At 39.8% G+C, this 26,565-nt stretch overlaps 2 protein-coding genes across 5 annotated transcripts in view; one reads left to right on the plus strand and one right to left on the minus strand.

Moving 5' to 3' along the window:
- Window positions 1-22,621, minus strand: part of LOC145492253 (hemicentin-1-like) — a 33,080-nt gene extending 10,459 nt beyond the window's left edge. For 2 of the 3 annotated variants that reach the window (XM_081471626.1, XM_081471625.1), the window contains exons 1-9: window positions 16,055-18,209; window positions 7,344-7,715; window positions 6,324-6,596; window positions 5,505-5,798; window positions 4,257-4,511; window positions 3,151-3,414; window positions 2,265-2,579; window positions 982-1,260; window positions 221-475 (exon numbers count right to left, since the gene is read on the minus strand). In XM_081471626.1, coding sequence (XP_081327752.1) covers window positions 221-475; window positions 982-1,260; window positions 2,265-2,579; window positions 3,151-3,414; window positions 4,257-4,511; window positions 5,505-5,798; window positions 6,324-6,596; window positions 7,344-7,715; window positions 16,055-16,115 — 2,368 coding nt within the window. In that variant the 5' untranslated portion in view covers window positions 16,116-18,209. Of the gene's footprint in view, window positions 1-220; window positions 476-981; window positions 1,261-2,264; window positions 2,580-3,150; window positions 3,415-4,256; window positions 4,512-5,504; window positions 5,799-6,323; window positions 6,597-7,343; window positions 7,716-16,054; window positions 18,210-18,769; window positions 18,923-22,549 lie in introns of those variants that run through there. The other variant, XM_081471627.1, reaches the window with a different exon arrangement.
- LOC145492250 (cell adhesion molecule DSCAML1-like) overlaps window positions 22,608-26,565 on the plus strand; it is a 30,425-nt gene continuing 26,467 nt past the window's right edge. For both annotated transcript variants that reach the window (XM_081471619.1, XM_081471620.1), the window contains exon 1: window positions 22,608-22,820. In XM_081471619.1, coding sequence (XP_081327745.1) covers window positions 22,685-22,820 — 136 coding nt within the window. In that variant the 5' untranslated portion in view covers window positions 22,608-22,684. The remainder of the gene's footprint in view (window positions 22,821-26,565) is intronic.

Consider the following 26,565-nt stretch of genomic DNA (forward strand, 5'->3'; position numbering starts at 1 on the left):
GCTGCACAAATTTTACATTTTACTTTAGAGCACCGAGCACATAGCTGTTCGAACATTGAATACAGCATGAGTTCATCTGGAGGAATCATCCGGGTCAGAATTCAGTGGACATCTTAAATTTTGCCCTATCGAAAATTTTCCAAGGATTACTCAAGATTAGAAAATATGGTCTTGTAATGTCTGGGTGTAAACTTTACATTATGACCATTATTGAACTTACTTTGAACATTTAAAGTGACTTTTCTTGAATCACTGCCAAGGTAATTCCTTGCCGTACAAGTGTATGTACCATCATCATGTTTTTTTGTATTAAATATTTTAAACTGTTCACCATATGCAAGAATTTCGCTACTGCCCGTCTTACTCCAGGTGATGGTAGCTTGTGGCTCACTGTCTGCGCGGCATACCATTGATACATTGTTTGTTTCATTGACGGTGTACACTTTGTGTGGAACGTTAGCAACCTGGGGCGAATCTGTAAGATGTAACGGATACTTGATATATTACCAAACACGTGCATTTTATCACAAGAAAGTTGATTTGAAACAGAACATGATTAAACACGTACAATAAGCAATTATTAGTCAATAGACAGGCTTGGCCCAATACGTAGAGATTCGTCATGTGACAAAAAATATAAATTATTTCGGTAATGCATTTCTAGCAAATCATAATTTTAAACTCATCATCATCATCGACATCATCATCATCATCATCATCACTATTATCGTCACCATCATCATCATTTTCGTTTGTCATATGCAGTAAAGAATACACATTTACAATTGCATATACACAAAGAAAGCCCCATATCTTTGTAATGACTTATCTTGATTTTTTTTTCAAAGTCTTACTATAGTTAGGAAATGACAGATAGCATTCTATGCTAAGGGTATCAAAACATAACTTCAACTAGGACTCGAAGAAGGTTGAGTTTCTTGTTTATTGTTCAGTAGTACAGGTGCTGTTTTGATAACTTACACTTCACCAGCAGATATGCTCGAGCTGGAGGTCCGTCTCCTAACCCGTTTGATCCAATGCAGGAATACCATCCCGTATCTGATCGATTGACTTGAAAGCTCAACGTTGTACTTGGACACTGTTTACAACTTTCCCCTGAAATGTCCTTTCCGTTAAACTGCCACTTATGTTTTTCCGTGGGTGGATTCCCAATTGTTTTACAAGTGAACCTTGCTGTCTTTCCTTCTTCTAGGGTAAGATTTTTGGGATGATCGGTTGGAGACTGAACAACTGGCCGATCTGAAGGGAGCAAAAAAAAAAAAAAGAAGTAACAAATGCTTACAGTAAAACAAAACGTGAAAATGAAACGAGATGGTTAAAATAGGTTTTTGTTACTTCTAAGTTTTTGCAGTTGTTGCAGTATATACCGTCAAAAATTGAAAGCCATTTTAAAGCTTTAAAAATGACGGACAGAAAACCGGAAAGTCGTGTCTACAAGACCAGCTGATGAAGCGAGCCGGTCTTCAAGAAAACACGGAAAACAAGACGTTGAGGCATAAAATTTGGGCAAAATGAGCAATGGGAAACGGGATTTAAGCTTTTATCAGTATTCGTGTTCACGAGTTCACCGAGATAAACGCTTGCTCGACACGAAAAGAAAAGACCAACTGCACGCAGTCTAGCTTTAAATAAAAATTTGTATATGAAAGTGGTAGCCGAACTTAAGCGTTTGAATATTAAAAAGGAGCACATACAGGTGTGTTTTCGAATGTGGGGTTTGACATGTTTACAAGAACCGCTCTCTATGGAGCCCGCTTTTAAACTAAACATACATTTCACTTCTTAAGCTTAGATTAAGCTTCTTTGCCTCTATTCCTCCGTCCATAAAAAAATAGTTCCACAAAGCTTCACCATAAGCGCTAAAACTATCGATAAAGGTACTTGACAACCACTGTTTCAAGAATCTAAGCCGTCACTTTTTTACCCAAAAATACACAAAAGTTCTTAACTCAGATTTGTGTAAAGTGCAAGTGTAAACACTGAGGATTTTAATTACTGGAACATCACACGATTGCGCAAGTGTTATCTTCAGCAGGCGTTGTTTAACTCTAGTTACATGTTCTCTTCTCGATGCATGCTTGGGGTGCCAGTTTCCGATTCAGGGTAACCCCCGCCGTGGTCAGAAAATCGTCGGCTCTACCCAAAATGACAACACAGGGATCTGGACAGGCTTAAACTCGTTATCAGACTTCTGCATTTGGAGCAATGTTTCTCTGAGAATAGACTTAGTAAAATACACTTACACTGTATTTCAAGTCCTGTATTTTGTCTTTTTTGCCCAACAACGTTTTGGGCCAGACACGAATATGTGCCACCTTCCGTCCAGCTTACGTTTTCGATGGTAAGATACGATAGGGTCTCCTGAAGCTTTGGTTGTGATGATGGTTGAAATACTGTGGAGATGGTGAAAGGTAGTTTGTCTGTCAGACGCTCTCCATCCAACATCCACGTAATGGTTGCAGCGGGTTTGGCATAAGCTGCACATGAGTAGCGCACAGTTTCATGTTCTTTCTTTGTTCGTTTGGCTGCTGGCAGTGTTTGATTTAGTGATGGAGGAACTGTGCAAAGTGATATGAAACAACTTCAGTTGGGTAACAAGTAAGTTTTGTTCTACACATGCACAAAACGCTACATTTGGATAAAGCAAATAAATATTTTCAGATGCATGAATCCAAAGACATTCTGTGCGAACATCATCATCATCATCATCATCATCATCATCATCGTTATCATCATCAAAATTTATTAAGTCCGTACTTCCTTGTTGACTTAGTGCATATTGAAACTTAATTCTATATTTTGCATAGCAAATGTTTTATATAGCAAAGTCATAAGTGTTCCGCAGCGTCTCGTCCATAAACGTTTGCTATTATTTTTTTAAGGCGATAAGGGTCTTGTCATTAATTAATTTAACTTTAAACCACGGCATCTTTCATCTGAACGTTTGTTTTATGTACACATAATATTTTAGTATTTCAAACTTACGTATTGTGGTATAATTATGTAGATTCTAAATCTTCCCTTTTCGTACATGACAATAGTCAGTTCTCGTCTTTGCATTATTTTGTTTCAGCTGTTATTGCTTCTTTAAAGTGTCGACGAGTGCAGGCAAATGGTTCTTATTCTTACCTAGCACCGTGATTTTTAATGTTTTTGTTGCTCCAGTTCCTACAGTATTGTTTGGCGTACAACTGTATGTATAATCCTCTTCACTGAGCTGAATATTGGTGATCACAAATCTCCCACCAGTGGTATTTACCATTTGATTCCCCCGTTTGATGATGTATTCCGGAGGAGGGTAACCATCTGCTATGCACGTAATATTTACTGTTGCTCCTTGTTTTACGGTATTTGCAGGAGTTCCAGTTGAGAATGTTTTAACAGCAGGTTGATCTGACAAAATAAAAGTCAAATTGAATGAGTTAGGACCAGGTTCGATACAGAATTTTGCTTCCTTTAGCATTTCCTTGATGAAGAGAATAACTGCGAATAGCGGTGCAATGTCCATACGTGAACTGCTCCAATTCATTGGGAGTCAGATGGTCTCGTTTAAACGACGGTTTATGATGAATACTACTAATTCCCCCTTTATCCATCTATATATTTAGTTTTTGTGTGATTACTTGTTTTTGTATGACTGATCGTGACGGACAGACTGACAGTTTGACTGACTGACTGACTGACTGACCGTTTGACTGACTGACTGACTGCCTGACGATTGCCATCTGAAATTTCAAAATTTAACCCAGTATCTCTTGCTCAGTGTTAATTTGATTGCTTCTAGTCACACGAGATTGCCTAAAACCAGATGTAGCACCTTTCATCATTGTATACGCATTGACGGGAGACAAGCAATTTGATTTGAGCTTGTGCAATATAAGCTATTAGTATAAATCTACTAGCGTTCTATCACGAATGCCGTTCTCTGATTGGCTACGCTACTCACTATCTATTCTGTGATAGATAGCGAGTAACGTAGCAGTGTGCGCTTGTAAACAAAATGACGGGCGCTTCTTGGTGTTTTCCAAGTGTCTGTGGAGAGCATTTACATAAAGCTTTAACGACTAGTAGATTACTAAAACAATTAGATTATGAGCTCGAGATTTCTATGCGTGATAGTTGACTCGGGTTGCGCCCTCGTCAACTATCACGCGACAGAAATCTAGAGCTCATAATCTAATTGTTTAATATACCGTATTTTATCACAGATCTAGAATGATCATTCATGCACTCACATTCCACATTAACCACTCTCGTTGTTTCCTTGCTGCCATAGAAGTTTTCTGCCTTGCACGTGTAACTCCCAGCATCTTTTACTTGGGCGTTTGTTATGGACAGCGTATTCTGTACAGCTTTATCCAGAATTGTTCCATCAAATTTCCACAAGTATCGAGGTTTTGGGAGAGCATCAGCCTCGCACTTCAGTGTTATGTCCCGGTTAATTCTCACGACTGCTGGGTGTGGAGTCAAAATTACTTGTTGGGGAGCATCTGCAAAGAAACCAAGATCTTTACTTTGCCCACAAGTAACAGCTGGTGTCTAGCTTTGTACAACATACCTGAATATTCTAAAAACCAACTTTGCAGAGATTCACTGCATAAAACTGAAGAGACTGTCATGAAACAATCTTGAAACTCTGAGCGCCTGACAGAGATTCCGTCCAGTGGAATATGAACGGCTTGTATTACCGCCTGAGACAAGCAGGTCTTATCATAGCAATCAGACTAACACCAGTTTTTTGAAGTTTTAAGTTAGGGTTTTGACCACAAGAAAGAACTAATAAATTGTTTTCAATGATGAAATATATAAAAAGCAGCCAACGAGTCATGCAAGTGAAGAATCCCACAGGATTACAGATGATACACGGCAGAAATAAGCGCCTGTAGGTCCTATATAGACGAACAGGTTCCACCAATGAAAATTGGGTAGAGCAAGAGTAAAACAAGATTAAAAATACAGTACAAACTAACTTCTGATCAAAAACATGTTGTTCATGGAAAATATGACGTAGGAATGCAATACCACTTATTAATGATGGTAATAGGACTGACTGGAGTCCAATTCGGTCTGTAATCATACAAGTGATTAACAAAATCGGAAGACCGCGAAGCGGGAGTCCGATCTGTTAATCACGAGTATTATTACAGACTGAATTGGACGACACGATGTCCTGTTACCAATTAATCAAACTATGACAAAATTCGAGAAACGAACAAACCATCGATTGAACGCTGAACGATTGAACGTCGTTATGAATGCTGAAAAACACAGCAGTTTACTCAACAAAGTGCACCGCAACAGCGCGCGCAAAATGACTTGTACTGTCCAATTACAAGCATGACGCGTACACTGTCAAATTAATGCTCAAATCGGGCTGCTGATAGCCAATGACGTTCGAGAATTTTGCTATAGTTTTGATTAAAAAACATATACATCAAAGACAGCAAAACAAGACATTATAACTAGCAGAAGTCATAACTTACAGTGCACAGTTAGAAAAACAGTTTTTTTAAGCCCATTTCCAACATCGTTTCTTCCATAACACGAGTATCGGCCAGCGCTGCTCTTTTTAACTTGCTTGACTGTCAGTCTGCTTTCTCCATTTCTAAAATTGTCAATGGCGTAATCTTGGGAATTGAAAATCTGGTTGTAACCTTTAAACCAGCTATATTGTGTCTTAACAGGGAAAGCTTCTGTCCGACAATAAAATGTTGCATCTCGTCCTAAAACTACGGTTTCGTTTCGTACCAAACTGTTTGCTTTGTGTTGGGGCCTGTCTGTAGGAACAAAAAAATAAGGTACATAAGATATAAGAAGATCAAAGTGGCCCATTAAACCTAAGGACGATTAGATGAGCTTGAACAAAAACCCATATGCAGTCACATTTAAACAGAAATCACCAAAAGAGAAAAAAAAAAGCTCTCTAGAATGTTGCGAGAATCTTGACGGTTTTACTGGTTGTTGGTACCATCAACAGATGACTGTAGATAAAAGAAAATAAACAATATCGATCCTATATCACAATATACCTAGTATATGTGGGTATAGATATTGGATCATGTGTTTTAAAGACACCCGCGACGTCGATCGAGTGTCGACCGAGTATCAATCGGAATGTCGATTGAGTGTCGATCGCTAGTCAATCGAGGGCATTGATCGGTAATCGACCGCGGATGATTAAGTACACATGATCCGATATATTAGATATTCACCAAACACCGGTCTACATAATCACGACCAGCGGAACAACAAACAAATAATCCTGTACTGACTAAAACACAAAGACTCTCAATTTTACTTACATCTCACTATTACAGCAACTGTGTAGTCTGTTCTGTATGGGCCCAGTCCAGGAGCAGTAACTGCAGCTTCACATTTGTACGTCCCTGTATGGTTCTTGTTCGCTGACGCTATTGTGAAGTTAGAGATGTTTGGATCTTCCTGAACCTTTACATTGTCTCTATACCATGTGATCAACGGATTAGGATTCCCACTGGTGACACATAACAAACGTCTTGTATCTCCTTCGGTTAAAGTGACTGGTCCTGTTGTTTTGCTGGTGATCTTTGGTTTGACTATTAAGAAATAAACCAATTACACATTGAAATCTTAGTTTATCGACTCAGGCCTTCTAAGGCGTTGAAATGATTTGTATTGAATGTGTGAGGGATATGTCACTTTTGAGTGTTTCCCAGTCGCACGAAATGAACATTTGTAGGACAGGGCAGTCCATTTGCAGAAATTTCAAGCCATGTGAAACAATTACCCATATTAACCTAATTATGCGCTTAGTACACTTTTACAGTGCATGATTTTCGAAAATGCGTGCCACCTCTTTAACCAAATGGAGGTGAACCAGATCTAATTATGACCTGAGCCCGTTTCTGGAAGGTCCAGAAAAGTTTTCCCACCCGGAAAGCCATAGCAAAATCTCGACCCTTATGATTGCAGAGCAGTTTTATTTACATATGTTTAATATGAACAGAGGTTCCCTTCATATAAGAGGTTTCAGGCGTATACACCTCTCTGTCTTTAGATACAGATTGATTGAAAATCGCTTTGCGGGCGCGAAAAGCTTCAGGGGCTTTCAAGAAACGGGTCTGGTGTAACGTTCACCCGCGCTTAGAGTTGTATACGTTTATTTGCTTCGAGATTCTCATTAGTTCATATTCTTGTTTACGTGTACTTTGAGTAGACTGTTGTAGTCGCTTTCAGTTTGGTTTTAAGACACTGTCGTGGAAAATCGCACTTAATACATCTTCGACTGTTATCCCAAAAAATATGACTTTTTTTGCTCAAGTTATCTATGGCATACAACTTACCAACCACAATGAGCTCAACAGAGTTTCTTATCCATGGATTATTTACGGATGTGAAATGAACTACAAATTCAAATGTCCTTTCGTCATTCTTGGTAATGAACCATATTGTGAATGTCGCGTTCCCCGACGTTTTCCCCGTAAAGGAGAATCTTCCTTTGTAACCGCTGGCTTGTGAAACTTGGAGTTGCTGGTTGGCAAATTTCCTGGCAATTAGCACATCATCACCATTACTTCTCTTGTACATAAAATCCACCCAGTTCACTGTTTCGCCATCTATGTCGTAGGCCCACGACAGTTCAGTGTAATAGGCCCCTTCATCCACATAGACTTTATTACTACTGCTGGGTGTCTTGGTAAAACTTGGTTTACAGTCTGCCAACAAAACAAGGAAACACGACGTGCAGAGCAATGACTGGAGAAACATTTGGGACTATATCACAAAAAATTCGCTATTGATACACTATGGCGCTATCGTATCTTCTTCCGACTATGTTTACAAGAAGCGCCTAAGTTTTTTTTCTATTAGTTTTATTATTATTTCACAGTAGATACCCTGTTATAGTCAACAAAAACATTGAAATGTAACAATACCTGAACCCGCCTTTGCATTGTCCGATTCAAAACTACTTTATGACCATAATGTGCGTTATATATAAGGACCTATAAACAGAATTTTTGCTTCAAAAGATATTTTTTTAAATTCAACCTGAAACCTTGATTTCTGTTTAGAAATAGATGGATTTCGCAACAAACATTTAGCAAAAACCTGTTAAAAGGTCTTCAGGGTAACACTGTGTTTCCTACCGTTTCAGCTGAGTAAAGTTTAGTTTCATCCAAATGACGAGCAAAAGGACAACGTCGAGAAGATTCCTCTAGTGAGACTCTTGTTACTCGAGGCGGTATGTGTCACAGTGATTTTGGTACCCCCGTGTTTTGGGTACCCCCGTACCCATATCCCTAGTGTTTTGGGTACCCAAAACACTGAAAACGTTATATACCACAAACTGGGGCAAGTGAAACCATCCATAATTCTGCTGAAACACCATTTATCTTCTTACGAAGGTTTTTCTCTATAAATTAAAACTTTCTTTATCTTGATATAAACACATAACGTTGCTGAAAATAGTCGCAATTTATAACAGACTGTGTGATCCGAGTCCGCAGTTATAACGACACACAAAACACATTCACGCGCCAAAGTTCCTTGTATGAACATGCGCTTGGTGCCTATCGATAACCCTTGAAATGCAGGTCATTTTAAACAAGTAAGCCGCATTCTAAACCTCGGATAGTTCGGCAATTGAATAAAATCAATATGGGAGCGAACACACTGAGATACGGCCGTCACGCAATACGCAGGTCTCAAGCTGTGACTGACCTCTGTGTACGGTTGCCTGTCTGAAATAAACTTTGTCCTAGACTAATTTATTTGTCACTCTTTTCTTGACCATCCCTCCTATTAGATTTTGCCATTAAAGCAGTCTTTTTTCGGAGACATCTATAAAAAATGCAAATAAAGTAGACAAGACTAAGTCCTTTGATCTTTGAACACTGGGAAAGTGGGATACCCAAATCCCTAGTGATATGGGTATCCCTTTGCGATATGCTTGCTTGTTATCGTTTCTTTAATTCAGGGTAGCCAAATCTACCGAAGATAAGAAGGCAAAGCTAACTTACAAAGGCGAAAGTCATTCCAATGAGGAAAGGACTTAGAAATGCTAAAATGTAAGGGGTACCCAAATCCCTATAGTGATATGGGTATCCCCTTCTCACAGATCTGAGTGTTTGTTTGTTATCGTTTCTTTAGTTCAAGGTAGCCAAATTGACCGAGGATTAAAAGGCGAAGCAAACCTTTTTACCATCGGTCGATTTGGCTACTTTGAACTAAAGAAACGATAACAACCAAACATATTGGAATATTGCCATTTCTATAGTCCTTTCCTCCCTTGAAATTGCCTTTCCTCTAGGTAAGTTTGCTTTGCCTTTTTATTTTCGGTGGATTTGGCTACCCTGAAGTAAAGAAATGATTACAAACCAACACTTCGGAAGGGGATACCCACATCACTAGGTATTTGGGTTATCTACTTCTATTTGTTTCCCTATATCCAAAGATTAGCCTTGTCTACTTTATTTAGATTTATGTTGGTTTCGTCTCCGAAACAAAAGACTCCTTTAATAGCAAAGAGAATTGTTCGCCGGCAAAATCTACTAGGAGGGATGGTCGAGGAAAGAGCGACACACAAGTCTAAGACAAAGTTTATTTCTGACTGGCAGCATACACAGAGGTCAATCACAGCTTGAGACCTGCATATTACGTGACGGCCGCATCTCAGTGTGTTCGTTCGCATGTTGACTAAATTCAATCACCGCACTATTCGAGGTTAAAAAAGCGCCTTTTTCGGTTTAAAATAATGTGAATTTCAAAGGTTATCGATAGGCACCAAGCGCATGTTTGTAAAAGGATCTTTAGCGCGTGAATCCGGTCTTGTATGTCGTTATAACTGCGGACTCGGATAAGACAGTCTGTTAGGAATTGCGACTATTTTAAGAGACGTATTGTGTTTATATCACGCAAAAGAATGCTTGAGACAAAGCTTCGTAAAAGATAAATGCGTTTTGAGCAGAATTGTGGATGATTTCACTTGCCCCAGTTTTACGCTTTCAGTGTTTTGGGTACCCAAAACACTAGGGATTTGGGTACGGGGGTACCCAAAACACGGGGATGCCCCAATCACTGTGCGGCTTACCGAAGATCACTGGGCTTCTAAACCTACTGACGCCGTGTACGCGACACTGACCTCATCATTCTAAGAAGGCATTTTAGGCGAGCTGTTGGATGAAAAGAGGCTTACCCCCTGGACAGACCTCTTCTGGATGATAGCATCCTAATTTGGATGTCCCTTTGCAAAAACCTATCATTGTGGTCAATTATATTCAAATATCCAATTCCTATCTCTTTCTCATTTTCTCTACAAACACTCCACTCATTTTATTCCTAATAAGACTTGTTGCCACGACGAGTCTAAACTAGAGACAAACGAGGAACAGTACTTCCAAGTACGAATGACTGACGTATATTTACCTTTACGTCTCGTTTAATCTCTGTAGCGACTAATCCTAAAGAAAACAAACTCTTCATAGTTTGGCAATGCTGATTTACTTAAACTTTGCAAATATGACCTTCAACCCGGCGATCACTATACAGAGTCAGTTTACACGTAATTTACAGTGTAGCTGTGTATTTTCCACTTGCACGCAACAATCTAAAAGACAAAGAGGCTATTCTCATCTAACAAGTTAACTGTAGGGCGTTTTACAGTTAATTATGATCAAAAATAACCCCGCCGTATTTAATACTTGTCTTAGGTTTATGAAGAAAAGCAAGCTCATGCACAGAGCACGTTTATGGGGTTCAACACACGATGTGAACACCTGAATCCATGGTCACTAGGCGCTGCCGGTACATTTCTATAAAGCTCAGTAACAGTTGGTATTAAGAAGTTTGTTGACCTGCTTGGTTGTTGAAACTTTTTCCCACATTTTTAAACAGTGCTTTTCGTTAAAAAAGCGTTTCCTTCAGTGAATAATACTGATTTCACCCGTATATGTTCCGATAGGGACATGAGATGGGTGTATAAAAACGCGGTTCTTATGATATCAATACTTGATACATCGCCTACGTCTTTCAGATGTAGTGTAGAATTATGAACTTATCAAATAAATGCCCGTATGGTTCGCTTATTTAATCACACCCGGGCCTTTATTCGTCCCAACAGGAATCAAGAAATTAAATCTATGGTATTCTTATTAGAAAAAGAAGTGCTTATTACACACCAGAGAAGCTCTTTGTAAAGGTTAATTAATTGGACCTGGTATTTATTCAGAAACGGTAGCCATTTTGTTGTTGCTACTTTTTGTGTCTCTTGCTGTTATTGTTGTCGATGATGATTATTTGTTTGTTTGTTTGTTTGTTTTCTTGCCCCTTTCAGGCTGATTAGAGCCTTTTGCGTGGTTTACAGGAATAGCTACTGCTTGCCTTTAAACTGTGATCTCACTAACGATGCTCAAACATGAAAAGAACATAGGCGATATTCCGGTATATTTTCAGTTTTATTCAAAAACGCGGGAATTATATTTTCTTTCCAGTGCATGGAGTCTGCATTCGAGCCAGGCTTGAGCTTAACCCGGTTTCAGTAGCATGAAGCCACTAGGAGTATTTCTACTCCCCCCTGGATTGGATGCTAGTCCACCGCAGGGTTACCCCCGGCATTAAATTCGCCGGTTCCATTTACACACTTGGGTGAAGAGAGGTATTGTGCATGAGAGTAAAGTGTGTTGCCCAAGAACACAACGCAATATCACCGGCCAGGCCGGCTCGAACCTGGACCGCTTAATTCGGAGACATGCCTCCCACATACACTTATCGTGTACATTGCCTTATTTCCAAGCATGGGAAAAGGAATGAAGCCAAGCTAAGTCATTCACCTTTCACACTTTACATTTGAAACCTGAGCATGGAAATGGCTTGATCATGAGATGGAATTCTCAGAGAGCAAAAGCCAAGTACACAGTACAATGCAATCATAGACAGCTTTCAACGCAAGTCGCGTGTCTGGATCGAATGAATTCAATTAAGAGCAAACTCCTTGCATGGGGATATCATTTCTTTTTTTTTAGGTGGAGCGTTGTTCTGCCCGTATAGCTCGTCTTGCCCTTGTGGCTAAATAACTCCAGTGATTCTAAGAGGTTTCCTTATGGCCTGTGCCTTGAAAGCATGTATCGAGCATATAAAATGCACAAAAGTGCAAATTAATGTTGATCAAATGAGGCAACCGTTTTGAAATTTACTGGCATCCAGCTAGCAACTTTCCAGCATTTTACGAGTACAATCGGGACAGGACTGTAAGCATCAAAAACACTGAAATTTATTATTAAGTGTAACCGCTGTACAGTGCCTTATTCAAAACGATTTTATAGCCACATCGCGCGTTATAATTAGAAAAGAAAATTGTTAAAAAATAGAGTTTTGTAATTTAACAAATTTTGTTTTTCGTGATTTGTAGTTACAAATGAGATGACCTTCGCAAAAACCTGTATTAAGACTGTCAGGATGGCATTTTATTTTCTAATACGCTTTGAACCAAAAAGTTTCATCCTAAATGAACAAAAGCGGCAACAGCGATAAAGTTCCTCGAGCTACTCGAGCGGCTTGCAGATCTCTGGGTTTCTGGACCTACTAGTGCCGCCTACGGAACACCGACCTGATAACTTTTAAGAGGGCATTATTGGCGAGCTTTTGGATGAAAAGAGGCTTACCCCCTCTCCTCCCCCCTCCCCTCCCCGGACAGAGCTTTTCTGGGTGATGACATCCTAATTTGGATGTCCACATTCAAAAACCTAATGTCATTTTCGTCAATTATTTTCAAATATCCAATTCCTATCTCTTCCTCATTTTCTCCACAAACATTCCACTCATTTCTTTCCAAATAAGACTTGTTGCCATGACGAGTCTCTATACAAGAGACAAACGAGGAACAGCACGTCAAAGTACGAACGAATGATATGACGTAAATTTACCTCTAAGTCCCTCTTAATCTCTACAGCGACTAATCCTTAAGGAAAACAAACTCTTCTATACTTGGGCAAATGCTGATTTACTTAATTAAACTTTGCAAATATGACCTTCAACCCGACTCACAAAACAGAGTCAGTTTACATGTCAGTCAGCTGTCTATTTTCCACTTGCACGCACCAACCTATATTACTTAAAACGATTCTTACGTAACGATTTAGAGGTACATGTAAGGCGGTTTACGGTTATGATCAATAATAACACCGCAGCATTTTACGTTTGTGTTAGGTTTATGAAAAACATGAAGAAGAACAAGTCTACAGAGAACGTTAACGTGCCGGGCTCAACACGCGATGTGAACACTTGAACGCATGGTCACGAGGCCCCGCGTACATTTCGATAAAGTACAGTTCGTATTAAAAAAATTGTTGGCCTTGGTTTGCTGAAACTATTTCCTACATTTCCAAACTATGCGATGTTTCTTTATAAAAGCGTTTCCTTCAAAGTTAATCATGAATATGAATTGATCACCTTGTTCCGATAGGGGCGTGAGATAGACGCGGTTCTTGGTGTACCTAAATCACCTACCTAATTCAAGAGCAGTATGGAATTACGAGCCTATCAATTAAATGCAGGCGTTGTTCCCTATGTACATTCGGGCATTTATACGTTCAAACAGTATTTTATTAAGCAAATTTGGTATTCTCTCTAGAGAGAGAGATAATGAGAGAGAGAGAAAGAGAGAGAGAGGTGCTTTTAGTATTTTCTCGGTTACATGCCAGAGCAGTTCTTTGTATTCCAGAGGTTAATTTATTGCACCTGGCATGCAGTTGTTCAGAACCGGTATCCATTTTGTTGTTGTTGTTGTTGTTGTTGTTGTTGCTTTTCTGTTATTTGCTGTTGTTGTTTGTTTGTTTGCCACTTTCAGTCTGTTACAGCTTTTTCCGTGGTTTATATGTATAGTTCTAACTTAGGATAAAAATACGTGCCTTTAAACTGTAATCACACTGACTGTGCCATGAAATGATGAAAAGATGCTAAGCATATCCAGGTATATTTCTGCTAATTACAAACGCGGGAATTGTATTTTTCCTGACATACACTTATCGTGTAAAGTCTGCATAAGAACCAGGCTGGAGCTTAACCCGGTTTCTGTAGCATGAAGCGACTAGGAGTATTTCTACTCCCCCCTGGATGGGATACTACTCCATCACAGGGTTACCCCCAGCATTAAGTTCGCCGGTACCCATTTATACACTTGTTCGGAGAGAGGCACTGTATGAGAGTAAAGTGTGTTGCCCAAGAACAAAACGCAATATCACTGGCCAGGCTGGCTCGAACCTGGACCGCTTAATTCGGAGACGAGCCTCACACATACACTTATCGTGTACGTTGCCATATTTCAAAGCATGGGGAAAGGAATTAAGCCAAGCTAAGTCATTCACCTTTTACACTTATATTTGAAACCTGAGTTATGGAAATGACTAGACAATGGGATAAAATTCTCAGAGAGCAAAAGCCGAAGTACAAAGTACAACGCATTCATAGACAGCCTTTCAACGCGAGTCGCTAGCCGGGATCGAATGGATTCAATTTAAAGGAAACTCTTTGCATGAGGATATCAATTTTTTTTTTTTTGTATTTAGCTAGAACGTTCTTCTATCGGTGTATCTCGTCTTGCCCTTGTGACTAAATGCCTCCAGTGATTCCAAGAGGTTTTCCTTAAGGCCAGCTAAGAAGGAAATCTCTAAAAACAAACTGTGTGTAAGTAAGGAGTTTTTGAACTTGCTCGGTTGAACCGGAGTAGGTTTTATTAAGTATCAATGCTTATCGACTTACAATCGTCTGCACGCAATAACAACACTGTCGGCATTAAATGGCCTTCGTTCCTCCTTTTTCCAACTAAGGTTATGTACTCCTTACATTCACTGGAGAGATTATGTCGCACATTTTTGTTAAATCACGCTTTTAGTAGAACAATATGGCTTTTAACAACAATACTCTCAACTAATTCTAAAGAGACAAATACGTCGTTAGCAGGAGCAAGGATGCCATTTTAGGTTTACATAGAATGCTTCAATTTGAAGTTATATTTGCAAAATTTTCAGAATACAGCATTGGACTTAACATATTATATACAGAGCGGACATATCTTCACGTTATAAAACTGAAATATAATTATGCGAATCTTCTGCCAGGGAAAGACTGCCAGCCGAGTCAAAATACAGCCAATAAGAGTGATTATGACAGGAAATCCAGGCATTTATAGCATTTAGAACAGACAAATGGGTGTCTAGTGACCAGCACTTTCAGACAAGGAAAATGCAAATGAGAGAAAAAGGCATTAAAACTACTTTCAATGAGCTTGAAAAAAAAAAAAACATTCGAAATAGCAACGCAGTCGAAATGCCGACAAAACAAAATATTGTAATGGCAAAATGCTGAAAAGAGAATTGAAAAGCTAGGCCTTGCTAATTTGGTGAAGGATAAGCTGAATCCTCTAATTAGATTATGGTTAAATCATGCAATCGCCTGACCTGTCTGGTTTTCATGGAACATATAGAACATAACAAGTTTTCTAAACACTAGCTGTGAACCTTTTCTACCCACAGAAACAAAACAACCCTATTTATGAATTAAAATTTCATTGCAGTTCCAGAAACAGGTACTCGATTAAAAAAAAAATCCTAAATTCTCTATTAAAGGCCATCTGTGCGTGATGCATAAAGCTAATTTCCGGGGGAGTTGTTCCACATTATTTAGCCAGGGGTGGCACAAAGCACGAATCTTGTACTCATGCCTGAGATTTACAATGCCAAATCGCGACCTCGCCTAAAGAGTACTACCATAGCTCACGGAAGCACCCCCGAACACATCGGTCACCCGTCTTAGCCGACAATATTTTCCGTGACGACCTCAAATGATTTCATACAACATAAACAAGGTGGTATAGTAGTTTTTCTCTAACGAAACTGATTTTGTTGATCACAAATGACTTATTAACTAGCTGTTCAGCTGTTGTCCAGATTAAAAAAACGGGATGAACACTGTTGCATAACATGTTAATTTCAGAAGTAGGTTCACTATGCTAGTTTCATGCACCGGGCATCTTATCAATGATAGATACTACAGAACTTACCTACAAACCGCAGCCCAAAAGCAGATAAGAATGCCACCAACCCAAAATATACCGCGTACATATCTCTTGCTATTAAGAGAGCTCGATACAGCTTGTACGGACAGTCCAGAATCTCTCGTGTTTTTTTTTTCTACAAGCATAAGAGACAGTCCTTAGCAACGACAGATGGCTTAGGTACACGTCACAGCCAATGAGAATGAGTCATATCTGACAATTCGAAATTTGCCCTATGGCAGTTTAGCCCCATGGGTCTATAATAATTTCCGGTATCTATGACGATGGCGACAGGGTTAATAATAAGATTTTGAAAATGTCTGTCATGGCCAAGTACTTTGGCAAATTATTCGTTAGGTAGTTACATTTAGCGACGAAAACCAGATCAAATCAACATACATGGCTATGCAATTATTTTGTAATCTACCGTGTAGTGAGGTATGAGCGTATAGTGTTGTAATGGCGAGCTTATCTAACTCCGAGCTCCACTCAGCAAGATGTCATACATAACCGCGAGAATCCCAATGCAGACTTGTTAAGCAGACTATTTAAAGAAGTCCTTTAAATCCCTAACTGCACGCAATGCAAAGCTAAAGTCAAAGTGTTATTTTGTGTAAGGAGAAACTCTGTATTATAATCTTCATATCAGCTGTCTTATGCTATAACCTTTTTTTTTTTAGCAGCGTCGCGAATTAGTTTCTAGACTTTTCAACCTTGGCTCTCTTTGGCCTACTTCCCTCTGAGGCAAATTACTGCTGTAGGAATTGCGTTAACGGGTGTGCCAGTTCCGCCGGCAATAAACTCACTCAATACAAACGCTTTGTGGATTTCACAGACGTCTGACTTGAAGAACATTTATCAAAGAAAAGCAATTTCTATTCTGCTTCGTCTGAACCGGAGACGGGAATAACCTGGAAATGCTATTATTACATCTTATTTTATGTCATTTATAGTTCAGGTATCTCAAGCTCGTAAAGGCCGAGCCTATTACGTAATAGTCAAAATATCAAAGTTTGTGTGTTTCCCGAGGGGACATGGGGATTTGCGGTGTTGCGGTGTTGATGTTTTTTTAATGAGGTGATGCGGTGAATAAAATCTCAACTTGCGGTGTTGCGGTGATCTCAAACCCTACGGTGTGCGATGTTTGTGTTTTGCGGTGCTGGGTTTTTTTGCTTTACCTTTCTCGAACCTAAATTTGACCTTAATTTAGCATGTAAACTTCGTTAATCCATGCTAATTTATGGCAAACACATAACATTGAGGTTAATAATTTGTAACAAAATACAGACCATCACTTTTTAGTCAATCTTCAATATGCTTCGGCTGCCAATCCGAAGCTGTTTTCATTTATACGTAACTTGACAAGTAACTCGACCTCTGCCGCCCGGAGCTCAATGTTCGGTAGACATGTGGAGGAGCGAGGACAGCAACAATCCTGAAAATTCTGGAAACGATAAGGCCGAATATAATGTACTATCGACTGCGCAGTTTTTTTCTATGAAAAAAGGAAAAAGTGGCGAAAACTACCGGCCACAAAGTATATTCAGATGTGGCGTCGGCAGGGAAGAAAGATGGCTTTCTAAGCTAAGGAAGCTTTGTAAATTACACACGTTTGCTATTTGTTTCCTTTTGCTTTTCGGCTTCGTTTAAAGGTCATTCTGATACCGGTCTATACCCGCTCCAAGGTCCTGCGTCTTTCCTGACCTTGTAATTTTTCAAGCGATTATCGATATCGAACACAAACGCAGCTAGCTCCGGAAAGTAATACTTTCAGTCAAGATTAGATAGGGCTTCAGTCAGTGTGTTTATACACCAAGAAAAGTGAGCGAAGTAAAAAAAGAGAGGGATCTGGGGTAAAGGCTCCTCTCTTTTTTCTTCGTCCGCTTCCTAGCTTCGCGCAAGGTTTCTTCATAAGTGCAAGCAAACTGATTTACAGGCATCAGCAGTAGCGACATAAGCGCAATGAAAAGTGTTGTGATGGTTTATTTTGTGTAAAATTGTTGAGGTATAAAAGTATTATTTTGAGTGTAGGTGAACGAATCATGGCTCTAAAAATACGTGTTGCGGTGACGGTGTTTCGTTGACTTTTCTTGCGGCGAGGCGGTGTTCGATAATTTGTTTTTGCGGTGTTGCGGTGTTCAGACCCCCCCCCCCCGCCCCCCCCCCCTTGTCGCCCTCTTTCCCAGTTTCCAGTGATATCGTTCTTTCCCTGGAGGGACTTTCCAAGATTTCTTTGATAGGCCATTCACATAATTAAGATGAATCTTTGAAAGACTGACCACTTTTGATTAGTATTTGCAGTATTAGCGATCTTTTTGTGACTAATTAGCCGCGTAGAATTCAGCCAACAGAGTAGCCTTTGTACAGTCGTCTTCTGAGTCTGCGCAGTCTCGTCTACCGAGCAGCCTGTTTCCAGTTTAATCCGGCGAGGACTGACGAGTAGAAAAGGTGGCTCCAAGAGCAGATTGCCAGATTTTTAAATTCTTGCTGGTTTCCGTCAGGTCCCGAAATAGTTCACTGGTTGATCTCTGTCTACCAGAGTCCACCTTTTCCTCGTGCCAAACCCACGCCAGCAAAAAGGAACAGAATACAGCCGGCGAGAATGTAACTTGCGTAGCTGCGGGGCTGCACGAAATGAATTCTGGGAATTCTGATGGCCTGCTGGAAATGGAGTGGTATATTGTTGAGGATATAAACGATTGTTCAATAAAATTGTATTACCTTTTCTTGCTCGCTGGTCCTTCTGGCCTCTAGGGATGATTTCATAGGACAAAAAAAAGGTAAACCACAGAACACCAGCAGTTTTGTCCTATTTCCTCAGATCCTACGTGAGCAAACATGAACCATGCAAATCAGCTGCAAAAGCGAGAGGGCCTGGAGAAAGGAGGAAAAACGGTCAAAAATGACAGGTCAGTAAAATGCGCCAATAAGAACTGGAGGTAGATCTTCAGCTATTCGTCATTCATTAAATGCTTGTCTATGTTCTGAAAATAGCGACTCTTTGAAAATTTAAAACAATATTTCGGCTGGCAAGCCCAGCTTTCTTCAGGTTTAGATGTTACTAAATTATGAAAATGAAATTACAATATGATATAATGGTGGATGCCGTAACAAATATTTCGAAACTAAAAGGAGTGGCGGAAGTGACGAAAAAAACGAAATAAATAATTTCCGCTTGAACTTATTCACTCCTCGCGTCCTTTCGAGTCCTTTCTAATAGATTTAGCAGGGGCACTGGAACCCCACGGTATGAATTGGCCTCGATTAACCATTAAACTTGTAACCTACGTAGACCCGTAGACTACGTTTAGTTTATCTATTTTGTTTTGCTTGTCATTTCCGCCGCTCTTTCAAGTTTCGAAACATGCGTTACGACCTCCACCGTTATGTAATATTGTAATTTCAGTTTCATAATTTAGTAACATCTAAACCTGAAGAAGGCTAAGGTTGTGTGAGCCTTGCAGTGGTCTTTGACTTCTCATCGTTTTACCCTTTAAGTTTGGCTGATTATGTGAAATCGGCCGACGTTCAAACAAGCAGGATCTTCGTTCCCAGCTTTGCAGTTTATTGACTTCCTCATGCAAACCGAAGGGGAGGGACTTATAAGAGGGAGTTTACGGTATATGACAGAACTTTCCATTAATTGATCGATGTATACAGGAGCCCATGATCCTGTTACATGTATCTCTGTTATATGCATATGTGTGTGTCAAATTTCGCTAAAAGAAAGCTGAGTTGGCAAGGGGAAAGATGAAATCATTTTAGTTCGTTTACGAGTGAAACTAGCCTATAGCTATAGCGTTGAGTCCAACCTCGTGCACAAGGCCCACTCTTCTTTTGGTCATCTCTAAGAGCGCAGACTCTGACTGGCCACTCCATGAGTCACCGACCTCCGGTAGTTTCAGCTTAAAATCGAAGATGAGCACTCTGAAACACTTCCAATTCTCGAAAAAAAAGATATTGATCAGAGTCCGCGTTCTTGTAGGCTCGATTATCAGCCGTTGTTCGGGAAAGGAGCCCGCGCGACGCAAGAGCGGCGGCGGAAATCGAACCTAGCGTTCTTTGCGCCCGACCCAAAAAGGCGGGCTTTGGGGACGTGGTTGGCTAAAATAAAGTGAAATAAAAGGATCATGCCATTTGCAAAGGCTTGCACGAAAAACAGAAGTATCTTTTCACGAAAGGTTTCGACAACAGCGAAAACAAGACGTCCTTTGATCATGACTCGTTATCAGTTTATCAGTCCTCCTTGAGAAGGTAGCATTAGAGAGTTCAGGCATGATGTCTACGGGGGACGGCAACGATAACCTCTGATTTTGTGTTCTTTTCTTCCAATCCGCAAAAAAAAAAAAAAAAAAAAAAAAAAAACCACATAAAAATAGGAAAACGTCTCCTACTGTTCACCGCAAATACAAATATTTTCACTCTACTGTTCAAACAAGTGAAGACAGACGGCAAAAGCTTTCATTTTTGTCGTTTGCCGTTTGCCGTAATCAGTTTTTTCATAGGTAACCGCAACCGGCAAACCTGAGATTGTCACGTGACTACGGTCTTACGGTCACGTTTGCTGCAGTTGGCAGGTGTAAACGGTAGGAAGGGCTTCTAGCGGTAAGTCACTAATACGGCGTGGAGTTAGCAACCGTAAGCAGCGGCAGGATGCCTAAACATTACCTAGCATTGTTCTTCGATGTTTGCTCATAATTGTGATAATTGTGTTTATGACAGCTGAACATAGAATCAACAAAAATTTCATCGAGCAAGTCTTCATCAGATGAGGCAGAATTACTTCATGAACTATTATCATACGAAACCAGGAGCCATAATCGGGGACGTCCGTCCCCGATTATGGCTCCTGACGAAACCGGATGTCTTCAAAACGAGATGACAGAAGACTAGCTGAAGAGCGAAGATCGAAAACCGAAGACTTAATTTTAGGCCTGTCAAAGTACTCTTTTCGCTTAAACGCTTTGTCAGACATAAAGAGACAAGAAATCGAGAGGGTCGTCCTTTTGGAGAAAAGACTGCCCTAAACTACAAAGCGAAGACCCTCGACTAAACGCTTTGTCAGACAAGACATCAAGAGACTAGAAGGCATCCTATGAGTACTATGTAGCGATAGCGCAGCACGAGGGTTGAAGGGAAGGATGAAAGAAGGAAGACTTCTTCCCTCCTCTTCTTCCTTCCCATGATCCACTCCGTTTCCCCAAGGAGGTTTTTCCAGACTCCTTCCACGGTCATCCAGTTAGGATCTCTCAGTGAGACGACTGGGGACGAGTCAGTCACCTCACGGGAGCGAGGTTGATCGTTTGGTCTTTCAACATCTTTGTAATGGACAAGTAATACTTGAGATAGAAACTACGAAAACAAAGCACATAAATAGAATACGCAAGGCTTGAACTCAGACATCCCTTCAACGGAAGCCTACAAATATATATAGCCGTCTGTCATCACTCCCAGTCAGTTTGCCCTTCACTAGTCTCCTCCGCAGCCGTTTTTGGACTTGTCACGCATTTGGGGAACGTTGCGTGACATCCCAAACGGCTGCGGAGGAGACTAGAGGCCTTCACTGCTCTAAACGCCAGGCCATGCCACCACCTGGCAAAACGCTATAGTATACTGTAAACACGATAAATATATTCTTTAGTTGATGTATTATTCTACCTCCTGGCCATTCAGGTAGTGAGATGCCATCAGCCGTTCAGAGTGTCGCTCCCGCGTCCCTCATGCATGGCAACAAACGTGGATAACAATGACGAAGTAAGGAATGTGGTGATAAATAAAAAGATGTAATAGTATGTACATAGACTTAAATCACTTCGCATTTTTTTTTTCCTTTCGTGTTTCTGTCTCGTGAACATACCACAAGGTCACAAGATGGGCTCCTGATAGGGCAGAAAGATTGCGTGACCATACGTATTCGATATATATTTTCGATTATTATTATTTTTTTAACGGTTTCACACTAAAGAAGGGCTATGTCCGAAACGTTTGTGATTTTTGACAAGATGACACTTGCACTTGGACATATTCCTACTTTTTCAATTTTTATTTTTATTTTCTTTTGAACGTTTACATAAGTGTCACGTATCAACCGTGGATCATCCTCTTAACGCAATAACAGGCTAGAATGAAACTAACTTCTCTGCTAACGCTCAGAAATGACTGATCCTGGCGACTTCCAATGTGTGCCTGTTTTTCGCTATTTATAATTTCTGAACGGCCATTAGGCCCCTTAGCTTTGTTTGACCTTAGTAAACAATACAAGCAACGGGAAATGCTAAAAAAAAAAAAAAATCGGTCTGGTGGCAGGCTTATAGATACTCTATGGTCGCATGTGGGCATGCTGTAAATACAGTACAATATTCTAAATACAGTTCGCCTCGAAAGTCTCCATCTTGTAAGCGGGGTTAGAAAACTATCCCTTATTTCCTTGGGTGCGTCATGATCAAAATTTCATTCCAAAAATTCCATTCAAATGTTCGCATCACTGTTATTTTTACCCACCATGCTGAGGTCATTCGAATAGAGATCACGTGTCTTGTATAACGCCTTCTCATTCGTCATGCTGAGTATCTAAGCCATCCGCCGTTGGTAGGCATTGTTTTCCATGCTTCCTGAAAAAGTTGAAAACATGCATGTATGAGTCCGAACGTTGCTTCACGACATCGAACGGGATTCCTGAAACAATATTGGGTCCGTTTAACGGCAAGGAAGATGAACGTTATGTATTTTATGTTCGTGGTATTGTTATCTGCTTGTGGGTTGCGGTCTGTAGGTTAGTAATATTGGTAAAAGTTAGAATCTTGTACTCCAAATTGAATGTTTATGCAACCGAGTTCCTTCGCTCGCTATTGTATTTAGACTACCATTGACTTGTAAATAAATTATTTTCTATCGGAAGTTCGGCTTTTGAGCGATTGCTCCGTTAAATGCCGTACATGATCGTGAATTAAAGAGGCTGACTTTCGTCGATGAATTCGGCTGATGCGGGCTTAAGCTTACATTAGATTTGAAGCGGTCATTTTATAGCTGGGCAATTACACGTAGATGTAGTTAGTGTGAGAAAATTTATTATCAAGAATACCTGGACCGTTTATTTAAAGGTAGTCATTGTTGGAAGGAATTAGATGGTCCTACAGCGTGCTGTACTAATCTCACTTCAAATAAAGCTCCTTACAAGCTCGGAATACCCAGATTTCAACGTAAAATCTTCTCGAGCTCGCGAAACTTTCAACACATTTCCTTCACGGTTCACGTGCATTTAACAACAGCAACAAACCCTCTCGAAGTTGTCTACTTGTTTTGATTTTAAGATCAGTACATTTACACAAGTTTATCGAGATCTTGGCACTTATAATTGTACTGTAGTTTGCATGTATATTTGGCCATAAGTCTAATTTGTGCATATTTAATATTTTTTTAGTGATGCTAATGATATTAAGCTTATTGATCACTTGCATGTACACGTGTAGATGAGCATTTGGGGTTGCATAAGTTTCGTCTGATTTTGTAGCAATAACACCAGAACTGTGAGAATTCTGTATTTTACTATATCACAGTCTTTTGCACAATATCACCCCCTTCCTCCACAACCTTTGTCTGGACTAACTTGGTGCATAGAGGGCTGTGATTTGCATTTGAAGATGTAAAAGGGATCCTTAAGTCATTTTGTAAATTTCAATGTAATCCTGATTTCTTGAACCTCCAAGGGAATTTGAAAATTCATTTGGGTAATTACATTGTGAGAGAATGAGAGATGTTGAGGGTAAATTTGCTGTAGATTTAAGTCTCAGATACATTGCCCATTATACAGTGCAGCTCAGATATAAGCGAACTACGCATACGCGTATCATACGAGCGTATTTTGCGTATACGCGTATGTGAATACGCGCACATATACGCGTATATACGCGCACATATACGCGTATATACGCGCGTATATGTCTCTTTGTTATGCATTCCCACAAGTTTCTTTATGTGAAGCATTGTTAGTCAAACAAAGGACATTATGTTTCTTGAGAATGAAAATGGCTTCAAAGCGAAATTTGCATATTGTTAAAACGTCAGCCGGTCAATAAAAGCTATCGTATTTCGATCACTTCGCAAATTCACCGACAAACTACCGTTTATCAACACTTGATCTTAAGCTATTAAAAATGGGAAGAAAATTGATACAGTCGCTTGAACTCCCTATTTTAACACGTGAACTTTATGTTCTTACAAGTAAAGATCTGTGTTTCGGCACGTGTCGGCAAGTCGTTTGCGAAATGTTTATTGTCTGAATTAGCGTTCTGAAGATCCTAGTCGAAAAAATGATATCTCCGGTTATATTTGATACAGATCATGCATTCAAATGGTAAAATACTCTTTCCTTGACGAAAAAATTGTTTATCAAAGTTTCTATGGTGCGCCGCTCACGTTTAGTTATTTTTTCTTCAAGGAAAAGTTGTGTGTTTCGGCACGCGTCGGCAAGTTGTTTGCGAAGCGTTTATTGTCTGAAGATCGTCGTTGAAAAAATGATATCTCCGGTTTTATTTGACACAAATCGTTCATTCAAACGGTAAAATGCTCCTCCTTTTACCAAAGAATTGTTTATCAAGGTTTCTATGGCACGCTGCTCAAGTTTAGTTATTTTTTCTTCAAGGAAAAGTTCTGTGTTTCGGCATTCGTCGGCAAGTCGATTGCGAGATGTTCATTGTCTGAACCGTTCCGAAGACCTTGTCGAAAAAATGATATCTCCGGTTCTATTTGACACAAATCGTTCATTCAAACGGTAAAATGCTCTTTCTTTAGCCAAAGAAATGTTTATCAAAGTTTCTATGGCGCGCTGCTCACGTTTAATTATATTTTTCTTCAAGGAAAAGTTCTGTGTTTCGGCATGCGTCGGCAAGTCGCTTGCGAGATGTTTATTGTTTGAAGCTTTCCGAAGACCTTGTCGAAAAAATGATATCTCCGGTTATATTTGACACAAATCGTTCATTCAAACAGTAAAATGCTCTTTCTTTAGTCAAAATAATTGTTTATCAAAGTTTCTATGGCGCGCTGCTCACGTTTAGTTATTTTTTCCTCAAGTAAAAGTTCTGTGTTTCAGCATGCGTCGGCAAGTCGCTTGCGAGATGTTTATTGTTTGAAGCTTTCCGAAGACCTTGTCGAAAAAATGATATCTCCGGTTATATTTGACACAAATCGTTCATTCAAACAGTAAAATGCTCTTTCTTTAGTCAAAATAATTGTTTATCAAAGTTTCTATGGCGCGCTGCTCACGTTTAGTTATTTTTTCTTCAAGGAAAAGTTCTGTGTTTCGGCATTCGTCGGCAAGTCGATTGCGAGATGTTCGTTGTCTGAAGCGTTCCGAAGACCTTGTCGAAAAAATGATATCTCCGGTTCTATTTGACACAAATCGTTCATTCAAACCGTAAAATGCTCTTTCTTTAGCCAAAGAAATGTTTATCAAAGTTTCTATGGCGCGCTGCTCACGTTAAGTTATTTTTTCCTCAAGTAACAGTTCTGTGTTTCGGCATGCGTCGGAAAGTCGCTTGCGAGATGTTTATTGTTTGAAGCGTTTCGACCTTGTCGAGAAAGTGATATCTCCGGTATCTGACACAAAGCGTTCATTCAAATAGTAAATTACTCTTTTCCTTACAAAAGGATTGTTTATCGAAGATTCTATGGTGCGCCGCTCACATTTTGTTATTTTTAATTTTCTTCGAGGAAAAGTTGTGTGTTTCGGCACACGTTTCCAAGTCGCTTGCTTGGACCGTGTTCAGACTTTGTTTCGAGAAGATGTTATCTTTCGGTTGTGATGTTTGCTCCATGAAGATGGGATTGTTGAAGCGTGTATCCCCGGTTCTATTTGACAAAAAAAAAATAGTAAATTTTTGATTTAACGACAAAATACTCTCTCTTTTAATCAATATTCAGTCAGTTAATTTCCAGTCAAGTGCCCAATTGCAAAATGTTAGTTTCAGCTAACATTTTGCTTAGTCTGTAGGCATACGCGCGTATACTGTGTACGCGTATTCAAAATAAAGAAAACTCTTTCTCGCTCTGTGGCAAGCTGTCAAGCCATTGAAAACAACAATGACCTGATAAGAAAAGAAGAAACAATAGGTTAGCTCATACATACTAATCAGGCATACGCGTATATGCTGTATACGCGTATGTGCGTATATGCATACGCGTATGTGCGTATATGCATACGCGTATACGCGTATTGGGCTGACGCGCATTACGCGTATATTTTGGTTCGGATATATCTGAGCTGCACTGTAGAGCTCTACATTAATGGCCATCTAACATTACATGTACAGATGCAGGTGAACTCAGTTAAAATATATTTGTAGAGGTGTTCATTTCATGAAGGTGACCATAAGGGGAATGTTTGACCATAAGATAGCATAGTGCATGAGCCAGGGTTTGTACAAGACTTGGCAGTTCCATGATGTGTATACATGTACACAGTTCGTATGTGTTTTTGGTTGAATCTGTGTGTATGTGTATATGTGTACAGTTACAAAGCA

The sequence above is a fragment of the Orbicella franksi genome, chromosome 7, assembly GCF_964199315.1.
Source record: "Orbicella franksi chromosome 7, jaOrbFran1.1, whole genome shotgun sequence".
Taxonomy (NCBI): domain Eukaryota; kingdom Metazoa; phylum Cnidaria; class Anthozoa; order Scleractinia; family Merulinidae; genus Orbicella; species Orbicella franksi.